Consider the following 26779-nt stretch of genomic DNA (forward strand, 5'->3'; position numbering starts at 1 on the left):
ACAGTAGCACCTATCTGTTCCCCTGACTATAGAATCCCCTATTACTATTCCTCCCTTCCTCTCCGCTTTATAGACAGGCTGCTTGTGGTGCCAGAAGCTTGGCTCCGTCCGCACTCCCCGGAGGAACCAGTCCCCTCATCAGCCTCCAAAATGGAATACTGATTTGCGAGCAGGACCCCAGGGGACTCCTGAACTACCTGCCTGTTTCTCTTGGATTACCTGGTGGTCACCCATTCACTTCCTTCCTCAAGTCCTTTCACCTGTGGTGTGATCACCTCTCTAAACGTGCTATCCACGATGCTCTCAGACTTGAGCATGCTCCACAGTGTCCCCAGCCGCTGTTCCAGCTCTGAAACTCGAGCTTCCAGGAGCTGCAGCTGGACCCACTTTCTGCACACATGCTGGTCCCGGACACTGGAAATGTCCCCGACTTCCCACATGGAGCACACCACGGCTTTGAGCGCTCCTGCCATGACTTATCTCTTTAAATTAAACCTTTTAAGTCAATTACTCTCTGGCCCCACTTTCCTGATCTTCGTTACTGTAGAATATACAAACTGTAAACCACAAAAAGACCTTAAACAATAAGCGATTAAAGTACTAAATACCTTACCCACTACTTACCAGTGATTCCTTTCCCTTGTAGCCTCTACTGCTCCAGCACGCTCTAAAGATTTAAGAAATTGGATAGCAAGGAAAAAATGCAAAGAGCACCTCGTCCCCTATGCACCGAATTCCCGCTTTGCACCAAAATGCTAATACCCACTCTGGCTGTGCCCCACTCATTATGTGCTCTCTCTCCTGTTCGTGTGCAAGCACACTGTAGTGTGCTTCTAGATAGTCCCTTTCTTAAATAGAGCTGAGTTGACTCACCACTAATTAAGCTTCAAATTGTAATTAACACCTATTCAGGCCCTAACAGGCCTCGGGTTCCTCACTCTCCCTAGTTCCTTGGATCTCTAATTCTGGGAGATTTCTTGCATCTTCCTCGGTGAAAACAGGCACAAAGTAATCATTTAGCTTCTCTGCTACTTCTCTACTCCCCATTATAAATTTCCTGACTCAGTCTGTAATGGATTTACATTGCCTTAGTCAAACATTTCCTTTTAACATACCTATAGAAGCTTTGTCAGTTTTTATGTTTTTTGCTAGTTTATACTCATATTCTATTCTCCCTTTCTTTATCAGTTTCTTGGTCCTCTGCTGTATTTTAAAATCCTCCCAATCCTCAGGTTTACTACTATTTCTGGCCTTTTCTTTTAATCTGATACAATCCTTAACTTCCTTTGTCAGCCACGGTTGACTGACTTTTCTGTTTGGGTTTTGGGGCCTTAAAGGAATGTATAATTGCTGTAAGCTATGTAATAATTATTTAATGACTGTCCATTGCATATGTACAGTCATACCTTTTAATGTATTTTCCCAATCCACCTCAGCCAATTTGCTCTTCATACCTTCAAAATTTCCTTTGTTCAAACTCACACCCTGGCTTCAGATTGAACTACCTCACTTTTAAACATAATGTAAAATTCAATCATATTATGGTCACTCATCCCTAAAGTTTTTATTTTACAACAAGACTATTAATCAGCCCTTTTATGTTACATAATACTATATCTAAAATAGCCTGTTTCCTAGTTGGTTCCTCAACATACTGCTCTAGAAAACCATCCCTAATACACAAGCAACTGTCTTCCACAGCATTAGTAATCATTAGGTTTACCAAGTCTATATGAGATTGGTCACCCTTGATTACTGTATTATCCATGCTACATGCTTCTCTAATCTCCTGATTCATACCATGCCCCACACTACGACTACTGTTTGGTGGCCTATAAACAACTCCTACCAATGTTTGTTGCCTCTTGCTGTTTCTTAGCTCCATCCAAACAGATCCACGTTTTGTTCTTCCGATCTGAGATCCTCCCTTACTAGTGTAATGATCCAATCCCTTATTAACAGTGCAACACCACCTCCTTTTCTGTTTTGCTTGTCTTTCCTAAATGTCGAATATCCTTGAGTATTCAGTTCCTAATCTTGGTCACCCTGCAGCCACATTTCCGTAATGACAATTAGATCATACCCATTTAGCTCTATTTGTGCCTTTAAATCATCTAACTTGATGCAAATGCTGTGTGCATTCGGGTAGGGTGCCCTTAACTTAATCTTTTTGACATTATTCCGCAATCTAGGCTTAGTTGATGCTCACCATTTTGCTTGTCTTCTAATTTCACTTGCCACTTCTCCACTTCCGGTTACCAACTTTATTTCCTCATAATTTGAGCTTTTCCTCAGGTTCCCACCTCCCTGACAACTAGTTTAAACTCTCCCCTACAGCACTAGCAAATCTCCCTGTGAGGATATTAGTCCCATTAAGGTGTAGCCTATCCAGCTTGTATAGGTCCCACCTGCCCCAGAGTCAGTCCCAATGGCTCAGAAATCTGATGCCCTTCCTCCAGTGCCAATTCTCCAGCTACATATTCAATCGTCTTATTCCTATGCTCACTAGCACTGGGAGTAATCCTGAGATCACTGCTCTTGAAGTCCTGCTTTTTAATTTCCTTTCTAAATCTTCCTAAAATCTGCTTTCAGGACCTCATCCTTCTTCCTATCTATGTCACTGGTACCAATGTAGACCACAATCTCTGGCTAATCACCCTCACCCAGAAGAATGTCTTGCAGCAGCTCCGTGACATCCTTGACCCTTGCACCGGGGAGGCAACACACCACCCTGGGGTCATGTCTACTGCTGCAGAAACACCAGTCTGATCCCCTTACTATGGAATCCCCTATCACTATTGATCTCCCACTCTTCTTCCTCCCCTCCTGTGCAGCTAAGCCACCCACGGTGCCACAGACCTGGCTCTGGCTGCACTACCCTGAGGAACCATATCCAAATAACCACCAATATCCAAAGTAGAAAACTGATTAGCAAGCAAGATAGTCTCAGTGGACTCCTGCACTACCTGCCTGGATCTCCTAGAATGCCTGACAGTCACCCATTCCCTCTCTGCCTGCAAGCTCTTAGCCTGCGGTATGACCACCTCCATAAACATGCTATCCGCGTGGTTCTCTGCCTCACGGATACACAAAAGTGACTCCAGCCCCCACTCAAGGTCTGAAACCCAGGGCTCAAGCTTCTGCAGCCGGTGACACTTCCTGCAGGTGTGTTCATCGATGATACATAGTGCGTCCATGACTTCCCACGTACTGTTGGATACACATTCCACTCAGCCAAGTTCTCCTGCCATACCATAACTTTATAAACTATATTACAATTAGAAGTAGTAGAATAACTGACCAGTTACTCCCCAGTCAGCTTCTTCACCTGTAGCAGCTACTGGTGGCTGAAGAAAGGTAAAAAAAGAAAGAAGCACCTCCTTCCCTTCGTCATTGAACTCCCTCACTCACCAAACGGCACTCTAATGCAGGCCAAAGCAGCGCTCCAGTGCAGGCAAGGCAGCACTGAAGACAGCCTATTTTTATGCTCCCTCGTTCAAGCTTCTGAAAACCAGTTTAAGTCAGTTACTTAATTAACTAGTTGCAACTGCTCAGAGAGCCTGTATAACCCCTGTTTTAAAGCTGGAATAAAACCAATTTCTCCCAACCCAAACAGCAGAAAGCTAGACTTTAGCTAGAAATTAATCCTTAAGGAGCCGAACACGTGTTTAAAAATGAGCACAAAGGAAATGAACAAATTCACTGGAACAACTGCGCAATATCACAACAAACGCCTTATGATAATAAAAAGAATTCACTGATAAATAATACCTTTCGTATCCTCAGGGCATCCCAATGCAGTGAAATGTAACCACTGTTGTTAGATAGGCAACTGCCACATAGCAAGATCCCATAAACAACAAATAAATGAATCACTAGGTAATCTGTTTCTGATGTTGTTACTTGAGAGAGAAACGGTCACGATAACAGGAGAACTCCCTGCTCTTCTCTAGTCAGATTTTTTTATGTCTACTCGAGGATGGTAGACAGGGCATTGGGTTAAAATCTCATTAGAGATGGCACCTTAAACAATGTAGCACTTCAGCCTATCACTCACTATAAAATTGTGGTAGGTCAACAGAAAAAATTGCAGGTTTCATGGAGGCAAACCAGTTAACTATTCCAAGAAATAAGAGAATTTGTCACATTAATCATAAAATGGTGGCAAATTGATTCCACTGAAGAAGCATTTCTGCATTCACTGTCCATGTAATACTTTGATTCTGATTTTGAAGTGGTTTTTCCAGTTTTTTAATATTCTAAACAGTAAATTTTGTACCAAGTTCATCCTTTAACAGAGATTAAATGTCATTTGTTAGGGGAACATTGCGATAATGATTGAAACAAAGTTTAAAAAAATTTAAAGGGAGAGGCAGAAAATTATTTGCGTTTTGAATAAAGGCATCAAGCACAGATTTGTCTCCTCTCTCTACAAAAAAATCCACAATGCCTGTTAAGTATACCTCAACATGGACGCAGACAGGATTTGCAACCAGACTATATATTAAATTTAAAATAATGTATAGCTCTGAATGGCATGTTTCACAGCAACAATTCAACACATTGTTGACTGGCTAAAGATATCTGCAGATACGGAATTCCAGTGAAAACTGAAGTTACACTGCTGTTTATTTCAAAACTTGTCTAAATAATGACAAGTCAGTTTCACAGCATTGTTTATTGACTGGCTTTCTGGTGACTAGACGGTCAATGTTACTGCATTACATAAAAGTTAGCAAACAATAATGTTAGGAGGTGTCTCTGTTGGACGTGGAGAATAATGGAACTGATCACAGGGAAACCATCTCAGTAAGTGATTCAAATGTTATCATAAAACAACAAAGAACAATTCATTATCTGAACCTAGACATGACATTTTCACAAAGCATCTCTACATATTTAATTGTTTTTAATATTTATATTGCCATGCTATTTAAAAATAATGAACTCTTGCACATTGTAAATTAAGCATAATATTTTGTTTAACAAGGGATCCCTGAATAAAGCAGTCATATAATTTTTCACACAATCAGTACTACAGAAGACTGGTGGAGTAGGACTGACTGCAGTACAAGAACAAGTCCCCAAGCCATTTCTTGCCCAGAGTCCTGCTGCTCAGATTCTTGATGATATGCTGCCCTCAGCACAGCCCTGATGCACTGAAATGATCCCTCAGTTGATAAAGGAGGTCATCAGATGATGTTCCAATCAAAAAGTGCTCCATTCACATGAGTTCCCCTGTTTAAAATTTGAGCTTGTAATGTTTAAAGGGATTGTGAGTGCAGTGCATGTTGACTGAAACACCAGCTGGTTACTGTATCAGTAGGTAACCTCCAGTCAACTGGGTGAGAAAAGCAAAGTACAGCCAGGGAAAAGCAAAACACTATTCTTTGTGTATTTAGTAACCTGCAACAAATTAGCAAGGATTGAGCCTACCTGAGAAATATCATTAAAAAATATACTGCAGGACTCATGCAATGGGTGCACAGAAGAAAAAATATTTCAAAGTTTTACAATGTGAAGGTAGTCTCTGGAGATTTCAGCATTAAATGTGCAATATATCTGTAAGATTTCATAAATTTGTCTGCATTGAGAAACAACTCTGCTTTACTTTATTTATCCTCAAAGCTGTCATGCAATTTCCCACTGAATGGTGAGCGCTGATGAGCAATTCACAATTTGAACAGAACATTTACTTACAACAAGCGTTCACAAGCACACTGCAAATTATTCTATTACTATCTAGTGGCAGAGAAACAGAACAGCAAGGATTTCAAATAGTGATCTTTATCAGACAGAATCTGATTACATACTGGTTCAGAGACAAGAAGTAAATAATATAGAAGATATAAAATAAATATATTATCTCTGAACACATGTAAAATCAATGCTCAATTTATATATGGTAAAAGATGTACTAATGTCATACCTTGTGCTTTGCACATTTCATTGAGAAATTATCTTCATTTAGGAAACATTCTGGAATAAAGAGCAAATGCAGGTCATCAAAGGTTCCTCACTTTTAATTACAAATTTATGTAAGCAGAAATCAATTTAAACACAATTAACAATCAAAACACAGACTGCAAGACCACTATAAGCGGACAGAAATGACTGCTCCGCCATTTTGTGTTTAAGTAATGTTAATTCTGACCCCTGCACTGTAAACACAACATCCAACCTCATTTGTTTTTATAAGTAATTTATCAACTTTATTCTCATGTTTTTAACCAAAACCCCAAAATTGGGAGTAACTGGATAGCTCTTTCAAAGAGCTAACACACTGGTTTCCTTTTGTGATGTAAGATTCCATCACCTGGAACCAACAAACGACAATGGTATTGCTTTCTATAACAGTGCGCATCACATCAGAATTCCATTTAAAAGGGAGGACAAACCTAGGTGCTTTAGAATGCGAGATTTTATAAGATCAGAGGGTAGAGGGAGGGAGAAAGGAAGGGAAGGGAGGGAGGGAGGGGGTTCTCACGAGACAAAAGGCTGCAGCTGGTGTGGTCAGCAGAAAGGAGAAGGTTGTAGGTCCTCTGCGAGCTACCAGGCAGAATGCAAGAGGGAGGATGGTCTCTAGTCAAAGAAGTGCATCCCATGGAACTCTAAAGACTCCAGAAGATTTGCCCTGGCAACGCCAGGAAGAAATGTGGAGTAGGCCTTACTGTTGGTAATCAGTCCCAATCAATAAGGGAAGCGCCTTTCGAAGCTCACTTGACATTATGATTTGGGGAGATGTGAACTTGTTGGAAGCTGGGAGTGATTGTGGCCTGTTTCCTGTAAATCCTATGCAAAGTGTGCTGTAATGTATATATCTGCAGCATGAGGTTATTAGACACATTAAAACATTAATAAGGGTACCTTTCTGTAGTTCAGTGAATTAGTTGTCTACTAGGTAATATTTAGTTGATGTTGCTTTTAGTTTATTTATTACAGTTTAACATCAGTTCAAGCTTGAAATCTTGTTGTGCAATTACTTTAAGCTGGTCCCTCGGAATTCAAATATCTTTTTAAAGTTATCTGTCTCCATGGATTGTAATAGGAAATAAGCAGAGTCTCACATAATTGTCCTATTGCTGTTAGTTTTTGTGCTGCCATTTAACTTGGTGACTTTATAATCATGGTGAAACTCATTCTGGGAAGGCAACTGAAGTTTTTCTCCCTAAACTGCTGGCGATCATCGGTCTCCCATGCTGTGTTGTAACGGATGGTTTTTAGTATACTAATGTGGTGATGTGCTTACCTGCAATGCTTTCCCTCCCCTTTTAAAAGGGAGGGGAAAAGCAATGACACCACAGATTTTCATAACATGAGAAATCTTCAGTACCAAAAGATCAATAGTGGGATAATGGATCCACCAGCCAATGCATCAAATGCTATTGGCTGACAGATCCCATTAACCATTGACCAGCCCACTGGGACAATGCAAAACCTTTTAGGACAGGACCAAGCTCTTTGGTTGTGCTTTAATTGCTTTTTTCTCTGTATCACTGAAGAGAATTTCAACCCTCCTGCCCTTTCAATTCTTCTTCTAACCCATCCCCTCCCAAAAAAATAATTTTTAATTAACCAGATTGATTAACTTTATTAGCATTGTCACCAAGATTCCAGTGCAGTGCAATGGGGATATGAAATTATCATACTATGCTCACCATAGATAGCCGTACAACAGCAAAGCTCATTCACCCAAACTGGGGCTGTGTCAGGAGAGAATACTTTGAACACTTGGGGGAAAACAGTGGCTTGTCATTGCTGATGGGGCAATGGTGAGAATGATGGGAATGCGGATGAATTAACAGCATCACATAAGAGTATAACACACAACATGAAAGTACATAGGCTTAAGTACAATTTTGTCTGAATCATATGAGTACCAATACACTAAACAAGGCGCCAACAACCCAGTACCTCAAACTAATCTTAAATAGCTTAATGGGTTTCACCAAATACTGACTCAGCTCTGTACCAGCTCCAGTTACATCAAATCTGAGCATTAGTTAGAACAATAGAATAAATTATACACAGTCCTTTCCTGTTAATTTGAATAATCCAATTACGCTAAAGGCCATTTTAATACAATTTCTCAATTTGAATTTCTGGTTTATTTAAATTTGCGGGAACAGAAAATAAATAAATGATTGTAGTACCAGAATTAAATTGGGTAATTACTTTTATTGGCACACATGGCACTAGTGTTCATCAATTTAAATCACCAATGTCCTTTCTAATGCAGAAAGCATTACCACTGTGAGGCCTGTTACTTGCAGGGAACAAAATGGTTGTATTCAGTTCTCCAGATGTAGATATAGAACAATCAATAATCAAAAATAACTGAAGAGATACTCACTACTATCTACAGCACAGGCATAGTGGTATTTAAGAGGACAGCCTTTGATGTAGCAGCCTAAAGTGGCACCGGTTTTCTGACACATGGAACAGAGCTGTAGGAACAAAGTCAGCGTCAGAAAGGCAAAATAAAAAGCATTTCACAGAAATCAAAACAAATACATGTTAGGTAAAATCTTACAGGACAGTACAACTAGATTTTACTATTTTTCAGCTGAAGCACCCATTTTACTGATTCTCTTTGAAACCTCATGGGAAGGCTCAGCAGGGTTTGTGTGAATGCCTTAATTGCTTGATGCCATACCTGATGCTGAAAGGAAAAAAAACCAGCTGTGCTGTAAGAACCTATAAAATCTCTCTGGATATGATTTTTTTTAAAAAAATATGATTTTCGCTATTATTTTATCTGATTGAGGAACCTCCAGAAAATAATGCAAGTTACATGACCCGTTGAAAAGATGCAACTCTTTTTAAACTTTCCCCTCACAACAATGACAAAAAAGGTATCATGCAAAAGGGGAAGCCTATACATCAAGAAAGCTATTTGCAGGAAGTAAACACTCCTCCTGAAATGCTCTCCACAGTTAACTCTTCTTACGTGAGCATATGAAATAGGAGAAGTAGGCCATTCAAGCCTGCTACACCATTCATTAAGAGTGTTTCGAATTCCACATTCCCATCTATCCCTGATAACACAGAGATAAAAACAAAAAACTGCGGATGCTGGAAATCCAAAACAAAAACAGAATTACCTGGAAAAACTCAGCAGGTCTGGCAGCATCGGCGGAGAAGAAAAGAGTTGACGTTTTGAGTCCTCATGACCCTTCAGCAGAACTTGAGCTATATCATGAGCTTTTATTTTCTGCAATAACCTTTGATGTGGTACCTTATCGAATGCTGGCTGGAAATCCGAGTACAGCACGCCTACAGGCTCCCTTTTATCCACAGCTCATGTTACTCCTTCAAAGAACTTCAATAAATTGGTTAAACATGATTTCCCTTTCACAAAACCATGCTGACTCTTCCCGATTACCTTGAGTTTCTCAGTGTCCAGCTATAACTTCCTTAATGATTGATTCTAACACCTTCCCAACAACAGACATCAAGCTGACTGGCCTATAGTTTCCTGCCTCCCTCCCTTCTTGAATAGAGGAATTATATTTACTACTTTCCACTCTGATGGAATCTTTCCAGAATCTCGTGAATTTTGGAAAATTAACATCAACGCCTCTACTACCTCATTGGCCACCTCTTTTAAGATCCTAGGACGAAGTCCATCAGGATCCGGAGACTTATCAGCTTGTAGCTCCATCAGTTTGCTCAGTGCCACTTCCCTAGTGATCATAATTTCACCAAGTTCCCCTCTCTCCTTCACCTCTTGACTTACAGCTATTACTGTGATGTTTTTATGCCCTCCATAGTGAAGACAGAAGCAAAATATTTATTCATTCCATCTGCCCTATCCTTATTATCTATCAACTTCTCATTTTCAATCTCTAGAGGACTTTACTTACTCTTTTCCTGTTTAAATGCCTGTAGAAATTCTTGCTATTCATTTTTACATTTCTAGCTAGCTTCCTCTCATACATTTATTACTCCAGATTAATCTTTCAGACATTCCCTGCCATTCTTTATATTCTGACCAATCATCTGACCTGCTATTTATCTTTGCAGTTTTGTAACTTTTCCTTAAGTTTGATGCTTTCCTTAACTTCTTTAGTTAACCAAGGTGGTAGGTCCTCCCTTTAGAATTCTTCTTAATAGTAGGAATACACTTATTCTGAGTATTCAGAAATATCCCCTTAAATGTCTGCCACTGCTTCTCTATTGATCTATCCCCTAGCCTAACATCCCAATTCACTTCAGCTAGCTCAGCTTTCATGCCCACATAGTTGCCCTTATTTAAGTTTAAAATACTAGTCTTAGACCCACTCTTCGCCCTTTCAAACTGGATGTAAAATTCAATCATGTTATGGTCGCGGCTATCTAGGGGTGCCTTCACTGAGGCCATTAATTCATTCCATCACATTACACAACACCAAGTCTAATATAACCTGCTCTCTGGTTGGTTTCAGAATGTGCTGCTCTAAGAAACTAGCTCGAAAGCCTTTTATGAACTCCTCACCCAGACTACTGCTGCCAATTTGATTTTTCCAGTTCATATGCAGATTAAAATCACCCATGATTATTGCCGTCCCTTCATCACAAGCACCCAATATTTTTTCTTGTATACTTTGTCCTAAATTATGGTTAGTTAGGGGGCCTGTAGACCACTCCCAATAGCGACTTATTTCCCCTACTACTCCTCATCTCCACCCCAGCCAATTCTACATCCTGAACTCCTGAACCAAGGTCATCTCTAACTAGTGCACAAATGCCATCCTTGATCATCAGTGCTATCCCTCCAACTTTACCTAGCTTCCTATTCTTCTTGAAAGTTATAAATCCCTCAATATTCAGGACCCAATACGTGATCTTGCAGCCATGTCTCCATAATGGCTATCAGATCATATTTATTAACTTCAATGTGCCCTATAAATTCATTTACTTTTGTCATGAATGCTACGCAATTCACAAGAACACACATCCGAGCACGATTCAGGTGTAGACCATCCTAACGGTACAGTCCCCACTTTCCCCAGTACTGGTGCCAGTGCCCCACAAACTGGAACCCACTTCTCCCATACCAGTTTTTGAACCACACATTAATTTCTCTAATCTTATTTACCCTATGCCAATTTGCATGTGGCTCAGATAATAATCCAGAGATTATTACCTTGAGGTTCTGCTTCTTAATTTGGTACCTAGTTTCCTATAACGACTATACAGAACCTCCTTCCTTGTCCTGCCTATGTCACTGGTACCTACATGGACCACGACATCTGGATCCGCCCCTCCCACTGCAAGTTCCTCTCCAGCCCTGAACAGATGTCCTGAACCCTGGCACTAGGCAAGCAACACAGCCTTCTGGACTCATACTCTTTGCTACAGAGAACAGTGTCAATCCCCCTCATTATACTGTCCCCTACTACCACTATATTCCCATTTGCTCCCCCAACTCGAACAGCTTCCTATACCATGGTATCATGGCCACCATGCTCATCCACCTTGCAGACCTTGCTTTCGTCCACATAGGTTGAGAGCACCTCAAACCTGTTTGACAACTACAAAGTCTGAGGCTCCTCCACTACTGTCTTTTCGATCATATTACCTGCCTCACTGATGGTCACAACCTCCTGTTCCTCACTGCTGTCCAAAACAAATAACCCTATTCTAAGAAGCGTGGCTGTCTTCTGGAACAAGTGTCCAGGTATTTCTCCCCCTCCCTTATGTTGTTTAGTGTCTGTAGTTCAGCTTCCAGATCAATAATCCTGATTCGGAATTCCTCTAGCTGCTTATACTTCCTGCAGGTGTGTTTGTCATGGATTGCCTTGGCGTCCAAAAGCTTCCACATTCCACAGCTGCAACATAACACCTGTCCTGCCATTGTTGCTTATGTCATTTAGTTATCTTAATTTACTTACTCACTTAATTAACTTAGAATAATTCCTATGTATACTACACTTCTTTCCCCCGTGCACTGAATTCCCGTGTAACCTACTTCGCTACTCACTTAGTCTCTGTCTCACTCCAGCGTAGTTGCCTGTCTCCTCATGCGCCCCTGTACTGATCATGCAGTTTGAAAAGCCTGTATCTTTTGTAGTCCCTCTGCTGAGCCTATAGCTAGTTTAACTTCCTGTTACAGTAATTAACACCACTTGAACCAACTGCTTTCAGGTGACTGACATATGGCTGCCACTCCAGGCAGTTCTTTACTTAACAAACTAACTTAACTTGAAAGTTAGCACTATGTTAGATCTTGATTCTTAATCTATAGTTGAAACCTCAAAAAGGAATTAACAGAATTAACCACATAAACCTAATTCGCTACTCACTCAGTCTCCATCTCACTCTGGCATGATCGACTGTCATTTTGCATGCCCCTTGCTGCTCATGAGCAACCAGATATAGGTTTGTGACACTTTAGCAACATATCAGTCTGTAATTTCTGCACTCCAGGCATCATAACTGGAGGGTACCCCAAACCAGCGCTGGGGATCCCCCGTCACAAGCCCCCAGGTAAGGACTGCACGATAATTGCCCGGGAAGTTAAATCTTCCGTTGGGCACATGACCTGCAATGGGAACCATCCGACAATGTGATTTCAATCGCAAACTTCATATGGTTCCAACTGTCTTACAGTAATATTTACTCAGAAAAAGTTATAAGAATTAAAAGCACTTCTAACTACTGGATAACTATAGCACTGACCACCCCCCCCCACCCCACCACCACCGACACCCACCCCCTCCACCCTCTTGTGGCTCCCCAAACCCCCATGGGACCCTCACCAACCACCTTCCCTTCCCATTGACTGCCCTCCCACCCCACTGACCACCTGACCCCCCCATTAGCATCCCCAAACCCCCACCATCCTACTCATTTACCTTCTACCTGGTTTTGTAAAGTGGCTGGACATTGAAACTTGCCTGTTTTACTGTAGCTAGTGCCGTAGAAAAGGGGGTTTGTTTTCCTTACCTCCAACTCTCCAGCCCTCGATACAAGGCCTCGGGAACCCACTGCATTACGCTGTTCTCACCCAGCCTGAGTCAAAAGGTCAGGCGAGAAAGGAATGGCTTCAATCCAGGTAAGTAAGTAGCAGCGGAGTGACAATCAACTCTGATTGCCACTCCACGGAAGTTACAGGCCATCACACTGCAGCAATCTTCCAAGTGTGACAAAGCTACCATGATGTCAGTCATCCCATCAACCTGATGGGCATGATTTAATGTACCCTCACCAAACAAAAACCATGCTTATGTAGAATGTAGAAATCAACTAACTGAATTCAATTCTTAAACCACATATTGAAATTTAGTTTCCTTTCCATCCCCCTTTCTTTCTCAAGTTTCTCAGACACAAGGTAATCCTCCAGCTTCTGTATTAACAGTTTAGTCAGACATGCAAAAGTTGAAACATCAGTTCTCTGCTAATTGTTAAAGCATCATACCATGGCACTACCACAAGCCGATTATGTTTGGTAAATGAGAGAAATATACATAAACATTTTTGTCAAAAGTTGAATGATACATTTTATTAAAAGGCTTGTGGTGATGAAATATAAAAGGAATTATCTGCATCAAAGCAGAAATATTCTAACCAACTTTTCATGTACTTAAAAACAAATGCCAAACATATTTTGCAATGTTATGAATGGTAACTTCCGTCAGGTCGCTAACTTGTTTCTTTCCTCATAAAGGGCTACTTAGCTCCAGTTTCATTACAGCCGTGGTCCAAACATGGACAAAGAGCTGAATGCAAAGGTGAGGTGAGATGAGGTGAGAGTGACAGCGACAGCCCTTGACATCAAGGCCGCATTTGAAAGAGTGCAGTATCCAAAGGCTGTGCAAAATCAAAGTCAATGGGAAATTCCGTGGGGCATACAGGACATTGCACTGAAGTCATACCTCACACAAAAGAAAGGTGATTGCGGTTGTTGGAGACAAATCAACTCAGCCTCAGACATCGCTGGAGTTCCTCAGGGTAGGGTCCTAGGTCCAACCATCTTTAGCTGCTTCATCAACAACCTTTCCTTCGTCATACAGGTCAGAAATCGGGGTTTTCGTTGATGATTACAGTGTTCAGTAACATTTGCAACTCCTTAGAGACTGAAGCAGTGTCTGCATTCAGCAATAACTGGATAATATTCAGGCCATCTCCGACAAGACAGAATCCAATTATTTCCCCATGACATTTAATAGCATTACCATAACAGAAGCCCCAGCAACATCCTGGGGGTTACCAATGGCCAGAAACTTAAAAGGACCAACCATATGGCTACAAGAGCAGGCCAGAGACAGGGAATTCTATGGCAAGTAACTCACCTTCTGACTCTCAGCATCCACTGTCTGCAAGACACAAGTCAGGATTGTGATGGAACATTTGCCACTGGATGAACATAGCTCCAACAACACTTAAGTGTCAAATGTTCTAGGACAAAGCAGTCCACTTGATTGACACCCCATCCACCACTTTGACATTCACTCCAGTCAGCACCAGCACACACTGGTAGCAGTGTCTACCATCTACAAGATGCAATGCAGCAACTCGCCAAGGCTCCAACAGCATCTTTCAAACTCATAAGCTCTACCATCTAGAGGATGCATGGGAACACCACTACCTGCAGTTCCCCTCCAAGTACAGCAGACTGACTTTGAATATTATCACAGTTCCTTCACTGTCATTGGGTCAAAATCCTAGAACTTCCTAACAATTCTGTGGGTGTACCTACACCACATGGACTGCAGCAGTTGAACAAGGTGGCTCACCATCACCTTCTCAAGGACAATTATGGATGGGCCCTGCCAGCAATGCTCACATCCCTTGAATGAATAAATAAAATGGTTCTTTCAAAATTTACAAATTATTTGCATTGTTTCTACAACTTGGAGCAGACAAACAGTAATAAATACAACAGCTATAATTTTTACTGTGGGACAAATTCCTTATGGAAAACAGCTCATTACAGTAAAATAGGCCACTTATTTTCTCAGTTTGGAGTCTGCTTCAACCAACAGTGAATGATGCCCTTAGAATCAGAACCCATTTGATCAGTATCAGCTCATTGGTACTACAATCCAAACCATCCCACCACCTTGCTCCCCTCCCCTCCCATAACCCTCAATCATCCTCTGCTTCAATTGTTTGTCCATTCTCTTTCTTCAAAGATACAATAGTTTCTGTATCAATACTCATTAGTCCACGTGAGTGAGAAGTATGGAGGAAAACTTTAAATCAAGCTAGACTAGATTCTAATAAATCAAACTAATATTTCATGCTTACAGAGCTGCAGAAGAGTTGGATCCAGTACACCAGCTGCAGGAGGCATATGATTGAGCAGAGTACCTTCTTTGAGTGGACAAACTCTTTGCACTACCCAGAGTAGCAGAACACCCTTCACCTGCCTCCTTTAAGAATGTCAAGGGTACAGGACAGGCAAGTATTTGGCATAAGTATACTTCTGGATTTTGAGAACAGACCCTTGACTTGATCGAGGGAAGCATCCTACAGGCCAACTTCTTAGCAGCATAAAAATCCAACCCCACCATAGTTTCAATAAGTGTCTCTTTAAGTGCTCTTTTAACTACCAGTAAAATAAACTAATTAACAAATAAACTAATAAACAAAGTAACAACTCCTTAAAGGGGCTATCTCCTATTTATAGGCTCTTAATTAAGTATAACTAATAAACAATGAAGTAAACTAATTAGAGGGGTGACAGATCATGATGGGGCACCATAACTAAAACAAAATGTCAAAGGAAACTTACGTTATGAAAATAAAATATCATTCCCAGGGATGACAATGGACTCCAGGCCCCAAGGTGTTTACCGGCTGCGCAAGTGTCTATTTATATATATTTTTTTAATATGGAACGCTTCACGAATTTGCGTGTCATCCTTGCGCAGGGGCCATGTTAATCTTTTCTGTATCGTTGTCTCTTTATTTTTTTTTATTATAAACACGAATTTGCGTGTCATCCTTGCGCAGGGGCCATGCTAATCTTCTATGTATCGTTGTCTCTTTATATGTGCTCAAGTGAAACCCCAATTAATGCCCATCACCTGAATATAATTAAACAATTAATTTACAGTTAACAGACACTGATAGAGCTGCCGTCGTATGAGGACAACTGCTGTAACCCTGAGAGAAGACAGCAGCTCCACAGTGTCACTGCCACTCAACCAGATGGCACTTCAGCAATCCATGGAAGGGCAGATTGTTGGTATGCTGCAACACCTTGTAAGCCTCATTGAACACTGGCATCCTCAGCTATGTTAGAAAGAAAAGCCTGTGGAGGACTCCTCCATGCTGCTTAGCATTCATGACGGGTTTTCTGGCAAGCCTGCCAATGCATTAAGCATTTCAATGTGCATATCCATCAATTTTCTTCTGTACACCGTCCATCGAAGTCCTTGTGTGAAACTCCAGCTGTAACTCACTCTTGCTCATTGTCTCAACATGTGCAGATCCCACTCCTAAACCATCCTACAAAATATGTGCACTGTCAGTTTCTGAGCTGTTGTCTATGAGTACAAGAGTGGATGACAGTGTTTCTTCATCACCAATATCTTTCTATCCCTTCAACTCTTTCCTTTCCATCGCTGCCTGGCTAGGTGCACCTCTTGGGTATCTGAAGAAGTAAGCCACAAATGTAGGGTAGTGTTGAGAGCAGGCTGGGGGAAAGCAAGAGGTGCATGCTTACTCCTCCTGCAGCTTGTAAATCAGAAAAGATTTTGGGATAAAGGAAAAGTGGGATTTCTGAAGGACATCACCTTAATTGGTTTTAGTCCCATTGTTGACCAGAGCCTCAATCATGGATACTCCAGTAATAGCATCCTAGAATGGTTACAGTACAAGAGGAGATCATTTGGCCCATCATGTCTCTGCCAGCTCTCTGTAAGAGGAACTCATCTAGTCCCACTCCCCTGCCTTTTCCCTACAGCCTGCAATCTTTTTCTCTTCAAATCAGTACCCACTTCCCTTTTGATAGCTATGAATGAATCTGCCACACTCTCAGGCAGTATATTCCAGATCTAATCACTCGCTGCATAAAAAAAGTTTTCTCATGTCAGCCCTGGCTCTCTTAATCATTATTTTCCAATTCTCCACCCTTCCACCAACAGGAAGAGTTTCTTGCTATCTACTCTGTCCAATCCCTCATGATTTTGAACACCTCTATCCAATTTCCTCTCGACCATCTTTTCTAATAAGGAGAACCGCCCCAGCTTCACCAAACTATCCACACAACTGAAGTCTCTCATCCCTGGAACCATTCTCATAAATCTTTTCTGCACCCTCTCTAATGCCTTCACATCCTTCCTAAAGTGTGGTGCCCAGAATGGGATACAATATCCAGTTGAGGCCCAATCACTGTTTTATAGAGGTTTACCATAACTTCCTTGCTTTTGTACTCAAAGCCTGTTTTTATAAAGCCCAGGATTCCATGTGCCTTATTACCCATATTCTCAACCTGCCGCAGCACCTTCAACAACTTATACACATATATCCCCAGATCCTTCTGCTCATGCACCCCCTTTAGAATTGTACCCTTCATCTTATATTGCTTTAACTTGTTCTTCCTACCAAAATGAAATACTTCACACTCCTCTGCATTAAATTCAATCTGTCACGTGTCTGCCCATTCCATTAACCTGTCTATGTCCTCTTAAAGCCTATCACTATCCACCTCACTGTTCACAATACTTCCAAGGTTTGTGTCATCCTCAGATTTGAAGCGTGTGCCCTGCACACCCATGTCTAGGTAGAACCATAGAACCATACAAAAATTACAGCACAGAAAGAGGCTATTCAGCCCATCGTGTCCGCACTGACCGAAAAAGAAAAAAAAAGAAAAACGCCATTCATTCTAATCCCATCTTCCAGCATCTGGTCTACAGCCTTGCAAGTTACAACACTTCAGGTGCTGATCCAGGTACTTTTTAAATGAGTTGAAGGTTTCTGCCTTCACTACCAAATCAGGCAGCGAATTCCAGACACCCACCACCCTCTGGTAAAGAAGTTTTTCCTTGTGTCCCCTCTAATCCTTCTACCAATCACCTTAAATCTGTGCCCCCTGGTAATTGACCTCTCCACTAGGGGAAACAGGTCTTTCCTGCCTACTCTATCTGGGCCCCTGATAACATAGTACACCATAATTAAGTCACCCCTCAGCCTCTGTTCCAAGGAAAACAGCCCTAGCCTATCCAATCTTTTCTCATAGTTGCAATTTTCAAGCCCTGGCAACATTCTTCTAAATCTTCTTTGTACTCTCTCCAGAGCAATTATGTCCTTCCTGTAATGCGATGACCAGAACTGTACACAAAATTCCAGCTGTGGCCTAACCAGGGTTTTATACAGTTCCATCATTACATCCCTGCTTTTGTATTCTATATTTCGTCCAATAAAGGAAAGCGTTCCATATGCTTTCTTTACCACCTTATCTACCTGTCCCGCCACCTCCAGGGACTTGTGGATATGCACTGCAAGATCTCCCACTTCTTCCAATACCCCTCCCAATATCCTCCCATTTATGGGTATTCCATTGTTTTGTTTGCTCTCCCCAAATGCATTGCCTCACATTTCTCTGAGTTGAATTCTATTTGCCACTTTTCGGCCCACTCAACCAAACCACTGAGATTATTCTGGAGTCAACAGCTATCCTCTTCACGATTAACCGCACAACCAACTTTTGTGTCATCTGCAAAGTTCCCAATCATGCCTCTCATATTTAGATCTAAATCATATCCTACAAACAGCAAGAGACCCAACAGCTCTAGAATGCCACTAGAGACCACTTTCCATTCACAAAAACATCCAGCAACCATTACCCTTTGTTTCCTGTTGCTGAGCCAATTTTGAATCGAACTCGCCATATTCCCATATGCCATGGGCTTTTACTTTTCTGACCAGTATACCATGTGGAACCTAGTCAAACGTCTTATTAAAATCCAAGTAGACAACATCCACTACACTACCATCATCAATTCTCCGTTACTTCCTCAAAAGATTTGATTAAATTACTAAGGCACAACCTTCCTCTAAAACCATGCTGACTATCCCTGATTAATCCGTTCCTTTCTAAGTGACAGTTTATCCTGTGTCTCAGAATTGATTCTAATAATTTGCCCACCACCAAAGTCAGACTGACCACCTATGATTATTTGGCCTATTCCTTGCACCATTTTCTAAATAAATAAATGTTTGCAGACCTCCAACCATCTGGTATTTCGCCTGTATCGAGTGAGGATTGGAAAATGATCCTCAGAGCATCCGCTATTTCCTCCATGGCTTCCTTTAGCAGTCTGGAATACAAGCCATCTGGCCCTGGTGATTTATCCACTTTCAAGGATGACAGTTCCTCCAGTGCTTTCTCTCTCATTGTGCTCATTGTATCTAATATTTCACAAACCTCTTTAGTTAACTAGAATGTCTGCATCATCCTTCTCCTTTGTGAAGACAGTGACAAAGTACTCATTGAGAACCCTGCCCACATCACGTGCATCCACACATAAGTTACCTTGTTCATCCCTGATAGGCCCTAACCATTCCTTAATTATCCTCTTGCTCTTAATGTACTGATAAAACATCTTTGAGTTTCCTTGATTTTATTTGCCAATATTTTTTCATATCCTTTCTTTGCTTTCCTATTTTCCTTTTTTACTTCAATCCTGTACTTTCTATATTCCTCTAGGCTTTCTACAGTATTAAGTTTTTGTGACTGTCATAAGCTTTCTTTTTCTGCTTTATCTTACCCTGTATGCTTCTGGATAACCAAGGGGCTCTAGATTTGGCAGCATTGCCCTTTTTCTTTGTAGGGACATGTCTACATTATGCCTGTAGAATCTCACTTTTGAATGCCTCCTACTGATTTGTCACTGATGTTCCTTCAAGTGGCTGTATCCAGTCCACTTTCACCAGATCACTTCTCAACTTCATAAAATTTGTCTTTCCCAAATTTAGAACTTATACTCCTGTTCTTTGTCCTTTTCCATAATGACGCTAAACCTAAATGTATTATGGTCACTATCTCCAAAATGGTCATCCACTTGCCCTGCTTCATTTCCTAAGACTAAACCTAGAATTGTGTGCCCTCTCATTGGGCTTGATACGTGCTGGCTAAAAAAACTCTCTCAAATGCAGTTCAAGAATTTTGTGCCCTCTGTGCCTTTCATACTTGTTTGTATCCCAGTTGATATTAGGGTGGCTGAAGTCCCCAACTATTATTGTGCTATTGTTTTTACACTCAGAAGCTTGCTTACATTCTTGCTCTTCTATCTCTCTTCCATTATTTGGGGTTCTTTTGTACACTCCTAGCAATGTGCTTGCCCCTTTTTTATTTGAGTTCATAAGGCTCAATTGATAATTCATTTAGTATATCACCACTTCTCACAGCTGTAATTGATTCCTTAACCAATAATGCTACACTTCCACCTTTTTTATCATTCCCCTCTCTATCCTGCCTGAAAACTCTATATCTGGAGACGCTGAGCTACCATTTTCCCACCTCCTTAAGCCAAGTTTCTGTTTATAGTAATAATATCATATTGCCAAGTGTCAATCTGTGCCTCAGCTCATCAGCTTTATATTCACTACCATAACAAAAACAATACTACAGATGCTGGAAATCGGAAATAAAAATAGAAAGTACTGGAAATACTTGGGTCAGGCAGCATTTGTGGAGAGAGAGTGTTACTGTTTCAGATTGCTGACTCGTCATCAAAACTGTTGTAAAATGTTAACTCTATTTCTCTTCACAAATGCTGCCTGACCTGGTGAGTATTTCTACCTTTTTCTGCTTTTATAAACGTTCGCCACTACTTGGTTTCCTGTTACTTAGCCAACATTGTATCCATGTTGCTACTGTCCCTTTTATTTTATGGGCTTCAGCTTTGCTAATTTTGTGGCACTTTATCAATGGCCTTTTGGAAGTCCACGTACACCACATCAACCCTCTCTGTTTTGTCCTGGATTATCATTTCTACCAACAATTTTACACAGGCTGGTTTGTAGTTGCTAGGTTTATCCTTACATCCTTTTTGGATAAGTGTATAGCACTTGCTATTCTCGAGTCTTCCAGCATGCTCCCTGTGTCTAAGGAGAATAGGAAGATTATGGCCAGTGCTCTGCATTTCCACTGTTACTCCACTCAGTATCCTTCAATGCATCTGATCTGGTCCCAGAGACGTATAAACTTTACAAAAAACATAACTTCCTACTGTCTCCTCTTTATCAATTCTTAGTCCATCCAGTGTCTCAACTACCTCCTCTTTCACTATGGCTTTGGCAGCATTTTCCTCCTTGTTAAAGCATGTGCAAAGTACTCATTTAGTACCTCAGCCGTACCCTCTACCTCCATGAGTAAATCCCTCCTTCCTCCTTTTACCTCCCTTGTCCTATTTATGTACCTACAGAAGACTTTTGGATTCCCTTTTATGTTGGCTGATGATCTCTTCTCTTGTCCTCTCTTTCCTGCTCTTATTTCTTTTTCACTTCATCTCTTAACTTTCTATATTAGCTCTCACTTGTGTTATCAAGCTAACGTCTGTCATGGTGCACACAGTCTCCTCCATAGGGGCTAAGGGCACGCAGCCATGCCTGTCACCCACCAGTTAGGTGCTGTTGCCTCCAGTTATGTGCCACCCTATCCTGCAAGAAAGGGGTGTGTGCCAGTGAGTGTGATGCAGTGTGCTTGGGTGATGTGGCTATCATAAAAACTTCTATTTCTATGGCTTCTTTTACATAAAACTTCCCAAGGTGCTTCACAAGTGTGTTATAAAGCATATTTTGGCTGGAATTTTCCGGCCCTGTCACAGGCGGGACCCACCGTGGGCGAGGCGCTGCCCCAGCCAGAAGTCCATTGACTTGCGGCAGGACCGGAAGATCGCGGTGGCGGGCAGATGTGGAAAATCCCGCCCTTTGACACTAAGGCACTATTAGGGCATAAAAACAAAAAAACTGCAGATGCTGGAAATCCAAAACAAAAACAGAATTACCTGGAAAAACTCAGCAGGTCTGGCAGCATCGGCGGAGAAGAAAAGAGTTGACGTTTCAAGTCCTCATGACCCTTCGACAGAACTTGAGTTCAAGTCCAAGACTTCTTGGACTTGAACTCAAGTTCTGTCGAAGGGTCATGAGGACTCGAAACGTCAACTCTTTTCTTCTCCGCCGATGCTGCCAGACCTGCTGAGTGTTTCCAGGTAATTCTGTTTTTGGTACTATTAGGGCATGTTGCCAAAAGGTTGGTCAAAGTGGTAGGTTTAGTACCTGGCAGCGTGTGCAAGTTGCGAGATAGAATGCAAGATATGCAGCAGTGCCAAGCGTGTGAGGGTGAGTTGAAGCTATGAACGTTATGTATGAATTGTGATCGATAGAGATTGATGGTAGGTGAGTGATTGGAGTGTGGTTATTGAGCAGTGAGAGAGATTAGTGGGCAGTTGGTGGGATATGGTATTTGAAGATGCATTCACTGATCCTGAACTTCTCGTGGCACTGCAAGCAGGTCCTTGGGGTTAGGCTCATGGCATTGCCCACTACACCCTATCTGGTCATAAGACATTGGAGCAGAAATTAGGACATTCGGCCCATCGAGTCTACTCCACCATTCAATCATGACTGATAAGTTTCTCAAACCCATTATCCCACCTTCTCCCTGTAACCTTTGATCCCCATACCAATCAAGAACCTATCTATCTTGGTCCTAATGCTTTGAGTGTTTGGCTGTAAGGCCTCCAGGTCCTCCTCCTTGACTGAGGCCTCCAGTTGAGTGTTGAAAAATATTAGCACTTACTCTCTGCCATGTATTATTCTATCTTCCCCAAGTTGAACTCACTTATACAATGACTTTCAGTTCCTGCTCCAGTCAAAGTGCACCTCTTCCTTTCAAGAGGTGCAGGCTGGCTTCCAGTAATGCAGGCTGGTTTGAACTTGTGCTAGCTTCTCACATTTTTCTGCCCTCCTGCTCAGGAGTGCAGCCATTCATCAATGCGCTTAGTGCTGGTTGCGTGCTACAATGATTTCAATGATTAGGCAGCATAAAGTTTGAAAACAATGGGTGGGAGTCAATCACGCATTGAGATTCCCTTGCCCAATTTTGGGTCTTAACCAATTGCATGGCTATGGAGTCTCAAAATTTATTACAATATTCGTCTTAATTTGCACTTAGCTCAAGCTGGGGATACTGGCAGACAACTGACACGCTGCTCTTTCTCCAACAATGGTGCAACCATTCTCAAACAGTCCAACCAGCAAGCAGTAGAGCTGAAGGACTAAAAGAACAAAATTGATTGGGTTACGTGCGACACATTACCAGGGTACATAGGTCTCAAATGAGATTCTGGTACCAGTACGAGGCTATACTGGTTGACTAGAGTTCAAATCAATGACACCATGCTCCTTTTTTCAGTAGAGGACAGTCATGTTGTTTGTTTTAGGAGTGTTCATTGTTAGGTTAGTTAGCAACAGCAAGAGGGCTTGAGGAAGGAGGGCATATGATTTTTAAAGCCACTGAAGTCTTCACTACCAACTCCGCCTATTAAGATGGCTTTCTCCCTCTACTCCACCACCATTATTTTTTCACATGACCATACAAATACAGAAGAAAATGAGAAGAGGAAGGATGCAGAGACAAACAGGCAAAAAGCAGAGGAGTGCATAGATGAAAAAGTATAGACAGAAGAAAGAAAAATGGGGCTCAACTGAATTTACAAGAGTTCATTTTTCTTAACATTAAAATCAAATCTTGCAGATTACCGAGATCTGTAATTCTCGCTAAGAATTACTGACCTGTGGGATTAGTCAGTGGTACTCAGGGGTCTGGAGCACAGCATGTCTGTCTGCGAACCTGACTGGCTCCATTAAGGCCACTTCTCAAGCACTCCCTGTGAGGAACTGGTTTAAAAAGCAGACCCAGGATATTGTGGCTCCTCGTAAACTCCAAGATCAACTAATGCACAACTGTAGCTGCTTATAAATTTCAGGCTCCAAGTTGGAAGATCCTAATGTGAAATAATTTGCTAGCTTTATTTTTTTTAAAAAAAAAGATTGTTGTAATAAATTAAAAATCTTACAATTTTCATTATAGTTCAAGTGGCATATGAGAAGGTCTTGCAATTAACCTCCTTAACTCTCTTTGCCCTCCCCACCCAGTTGGCAGTGCACAGTTTTGACCACTGGTGCACAGGTGTAATTCCAGCATGAAAAGTTTACATCAACAGTTTCCATTTTAAATGAGGATATCAGAATTTATTATGGAAATTCAAAAACAACAGGATTTATGGCTGCAAAACAGGGGCTCCAAAGTGGGAACAGTATAGTATCTATATGTACTGGTCCAATTATTTCCCACCCTCTAACTCCTTCAATCTAATAATAGTCTGCCAGAGAGGATAGACTGGTGTTGAATGGCGTAAGACAGGCATGAAGGCACTTCTTATGCAACCTGATAATTAAGGGAAGAATGTACATACAGGGGTGCACAAATAGTTAACAGTGGACTAACCAAAACACAACCAAAGATATCAAGGCTGATAAGAGCGAGAAGATGAGGTTGTGAAGTGGACATCAAGAGTCTGCAAAGGGGCAGTGATAGGTTAAGCGAGTGGGCAAAAATTTGGCAGATGGAGCATGATATGGGAACATGTGAACTTGTCCACTTTGGCAGCATATTGTTTAAATGGAGGGAGATTGCAGAACTCTGAGGTACAGAGGGATCTGGGTGTCCTGGTACATGAATCATTAGAAGTTAGTATGCAGGTATAGCAAGCGATTAGGAAGACAAATAGAATGTTGTCATTTATTGCAAGGAGAATGGAATATAAAACAGGGATGTTTTTCTACAGTTGTACAGGGCGCTGGTGAGTTTTGGATTCCTTATTTAAAAAAGGATATAAGTGTTTTTTAAACAGTTCAGAGAAGGTTCTCAACTGATACCTGGGATGGGGGCGTTATCTTATGAGGAAAGGTTGGATAAGTTAGGTCTGTATCCATTCGATTTTAGAAGAATAAGAGGTGATCTTATTGAAACATATAGGATCCTGTGGGGACTTGACAGGATGGATGCTGAATAGATGTTTAGCCCAATCAGGCAATCACCCAACACACATGGCCCAGCAGTGAACCTTCATTTCCTATCCCATCAAACAAGGGTGCAATTACAAATTGAAGTCACTCTATTGCTGCCTAGCCAGATCTACTCAGTCCAAGGACTGAACCGAGAACCTCCTTAACCTGTATGAATTAGTACCACATCTGGGAGCTGTATTGCTGTGTCCTTTTCTACATTACAACAGTGACTACTTCTAAAGACACTTCATTAGCTGTAAAGGTTGCGAAAGGCACTAAAGAAAGAAATGCAAGACCTTTTAAGGTCCTTGTTACTTAGAATTAATTGGATTCAAGTAAGATTGGAAGTTGCATTTTAGGCTGATTCTAATTAAGTTCAGTTAAACTACATTTGCAACAAATTGCGAGTCAATGGCAAATGGCATTTGATTTTTTGCACAAATCATGTACAATGTGCCCCATAGTGGACTCTATCTTTTTTTCCCTTTATTTTTTCACAGGATGTGGATGCCACTGGCAAAACCAGCATTTGTTGACCATCTCTAATTGCCCTTGAACTGAACACTTCAGAGGATAGTTAAGAGTCAACCACATTGCTGTGGGTCTGGAGTCACATAAGAATATAAGTGCATTAGTAGTTCAGAGACTGTTACCTCGGATGGACTGGTGTGTGGGGGGGTTATCTTATGAGGAAAGGTTAAACAGGCTGGGCTCCATTGGAGTTTAGAAGATTGAGAGGTGATCTTATTGAAACATATAAGAGGCTGAGGGGAATGGCAGGGTGGATGTTCTAAGGATGTTTCCCTTTGTGGGAGAGACTAGGTCATAGTTTAAAAATAAGGAGTCTCCCATTTAAGATGAAGAGAAATTTTCTCTCTCAGGACTTTGAATCTTTGGAACTCTCTTCCCCAGGTTCAATTAATATAATTTTTAAGGCAAAGGTAGATAGATTCTTGACTAACAAGGGAGTCAGAGAGTACCGGGGGTAGGTGGAATGTGAGGTTGAGGCCACAATCAGATCAGCCATGATTTTACTGAATGGCAGGGCAGGCTTGAGGGGCCGAATGGCCTACACCTGCTCCTAATTCAGCCCCTAAGGCCTGAATACACCCACCCAACCTGAATTGGCAGGGGAGGGTGTGGGGCAGGGGTCAGTTCTATAGTTACCCAGGACTAGACTGGGATTTTTCTGTATAACATTTCCTGGCTCTAACTCAGAGGTGGATACTTTTGCAGAGCATCCTGGGGAGCAGGGGAGTTGCCATCAGAAATTAAACTTCCAGGGCAATTTTCAGGGTCAGTGCATTAGGATTTCAGAGAGGTCCAGTAGGACATCTTGGGGGGTACATTCCGTCTCTGACGATTCACAGCCCAGAAGATCTGAGCCAATCTCCCCATCATGGAAAGTGCGCAAATTAGAAAAGGTGCTCCTTATGTGTATCTGCATAAAACATTTAAAGCTTGGGTGCAGTGCAAGATAGGTGCATTAGTAAAGGTCTGCTGCATTCTCTACAAGTGTACCTTAACCCAACATATTAAAACCAAAAATCTAAGGCCTTAAAAAAATAAACAATGTAAACAATTTTTCAAGTTCCATTTTTTACCAAGAGGACAATAAAGTACTGTATTATCTTTAACTAAACTCTCCTGTAAAATTACTTTGAACATGTGGTTGCCAAGAACATAGCACACAAGAAACATAAATAAGTTGACAAATAAGTTAATTAAATAAGACTTGGAAAGAATCTCTCGACCATCCAGCTCT

General features: G+C 41.4%; 1 protein-coding gene and 1 pseudogene across 4 annotated transcripts in view; both read right to left on the reverse strand.

Annotated features, from left to right (window-relative positions):
• LOC121293710 overlaps positions 1 to 26779 on the reverse strand; it is a 62292-nt gene that overhangs the window by 23275 nt on the left and 12238 nt on the right. For all 4 annotated transcript variants that reach the window (XM_041216904.1, XM_041216901.1, XM_041216903.1 and 1 more), the window contains exons 3-4: positions 8354 to 8447; positions 5930 to 5979 (exon numbers count right to left, since the gene is read on the reverse strand). In XM_041216904.1, the coding sequence (XP_041072838.1) occupies positions 5930 to 5979; positions 8354 to 8447 (144 nt within the window). The remainder of the gene's footprint in view (positions 1 to 5929; positions 5980 to 8353; positions 8448 to 26779) is intronic.
• Positions 15816 to 15914, reverse strand: LOC121293990 (annotated as a pseudogene).

This window comes from Carcharodon carcharias, chromosome 22 (genome assembly GCF_017639515.1).
Source record: "Carcharodon carcharias isolate sCarCar2 chromosome 22, sCarCar2.pri, whole genome shotgun sequence".
NCBI lineage: Eukaryota > Metazoa > Chordata > Chondrichthyes > Lamniformes > Lamnidae > Carcharodon > Carcharodon carcharias.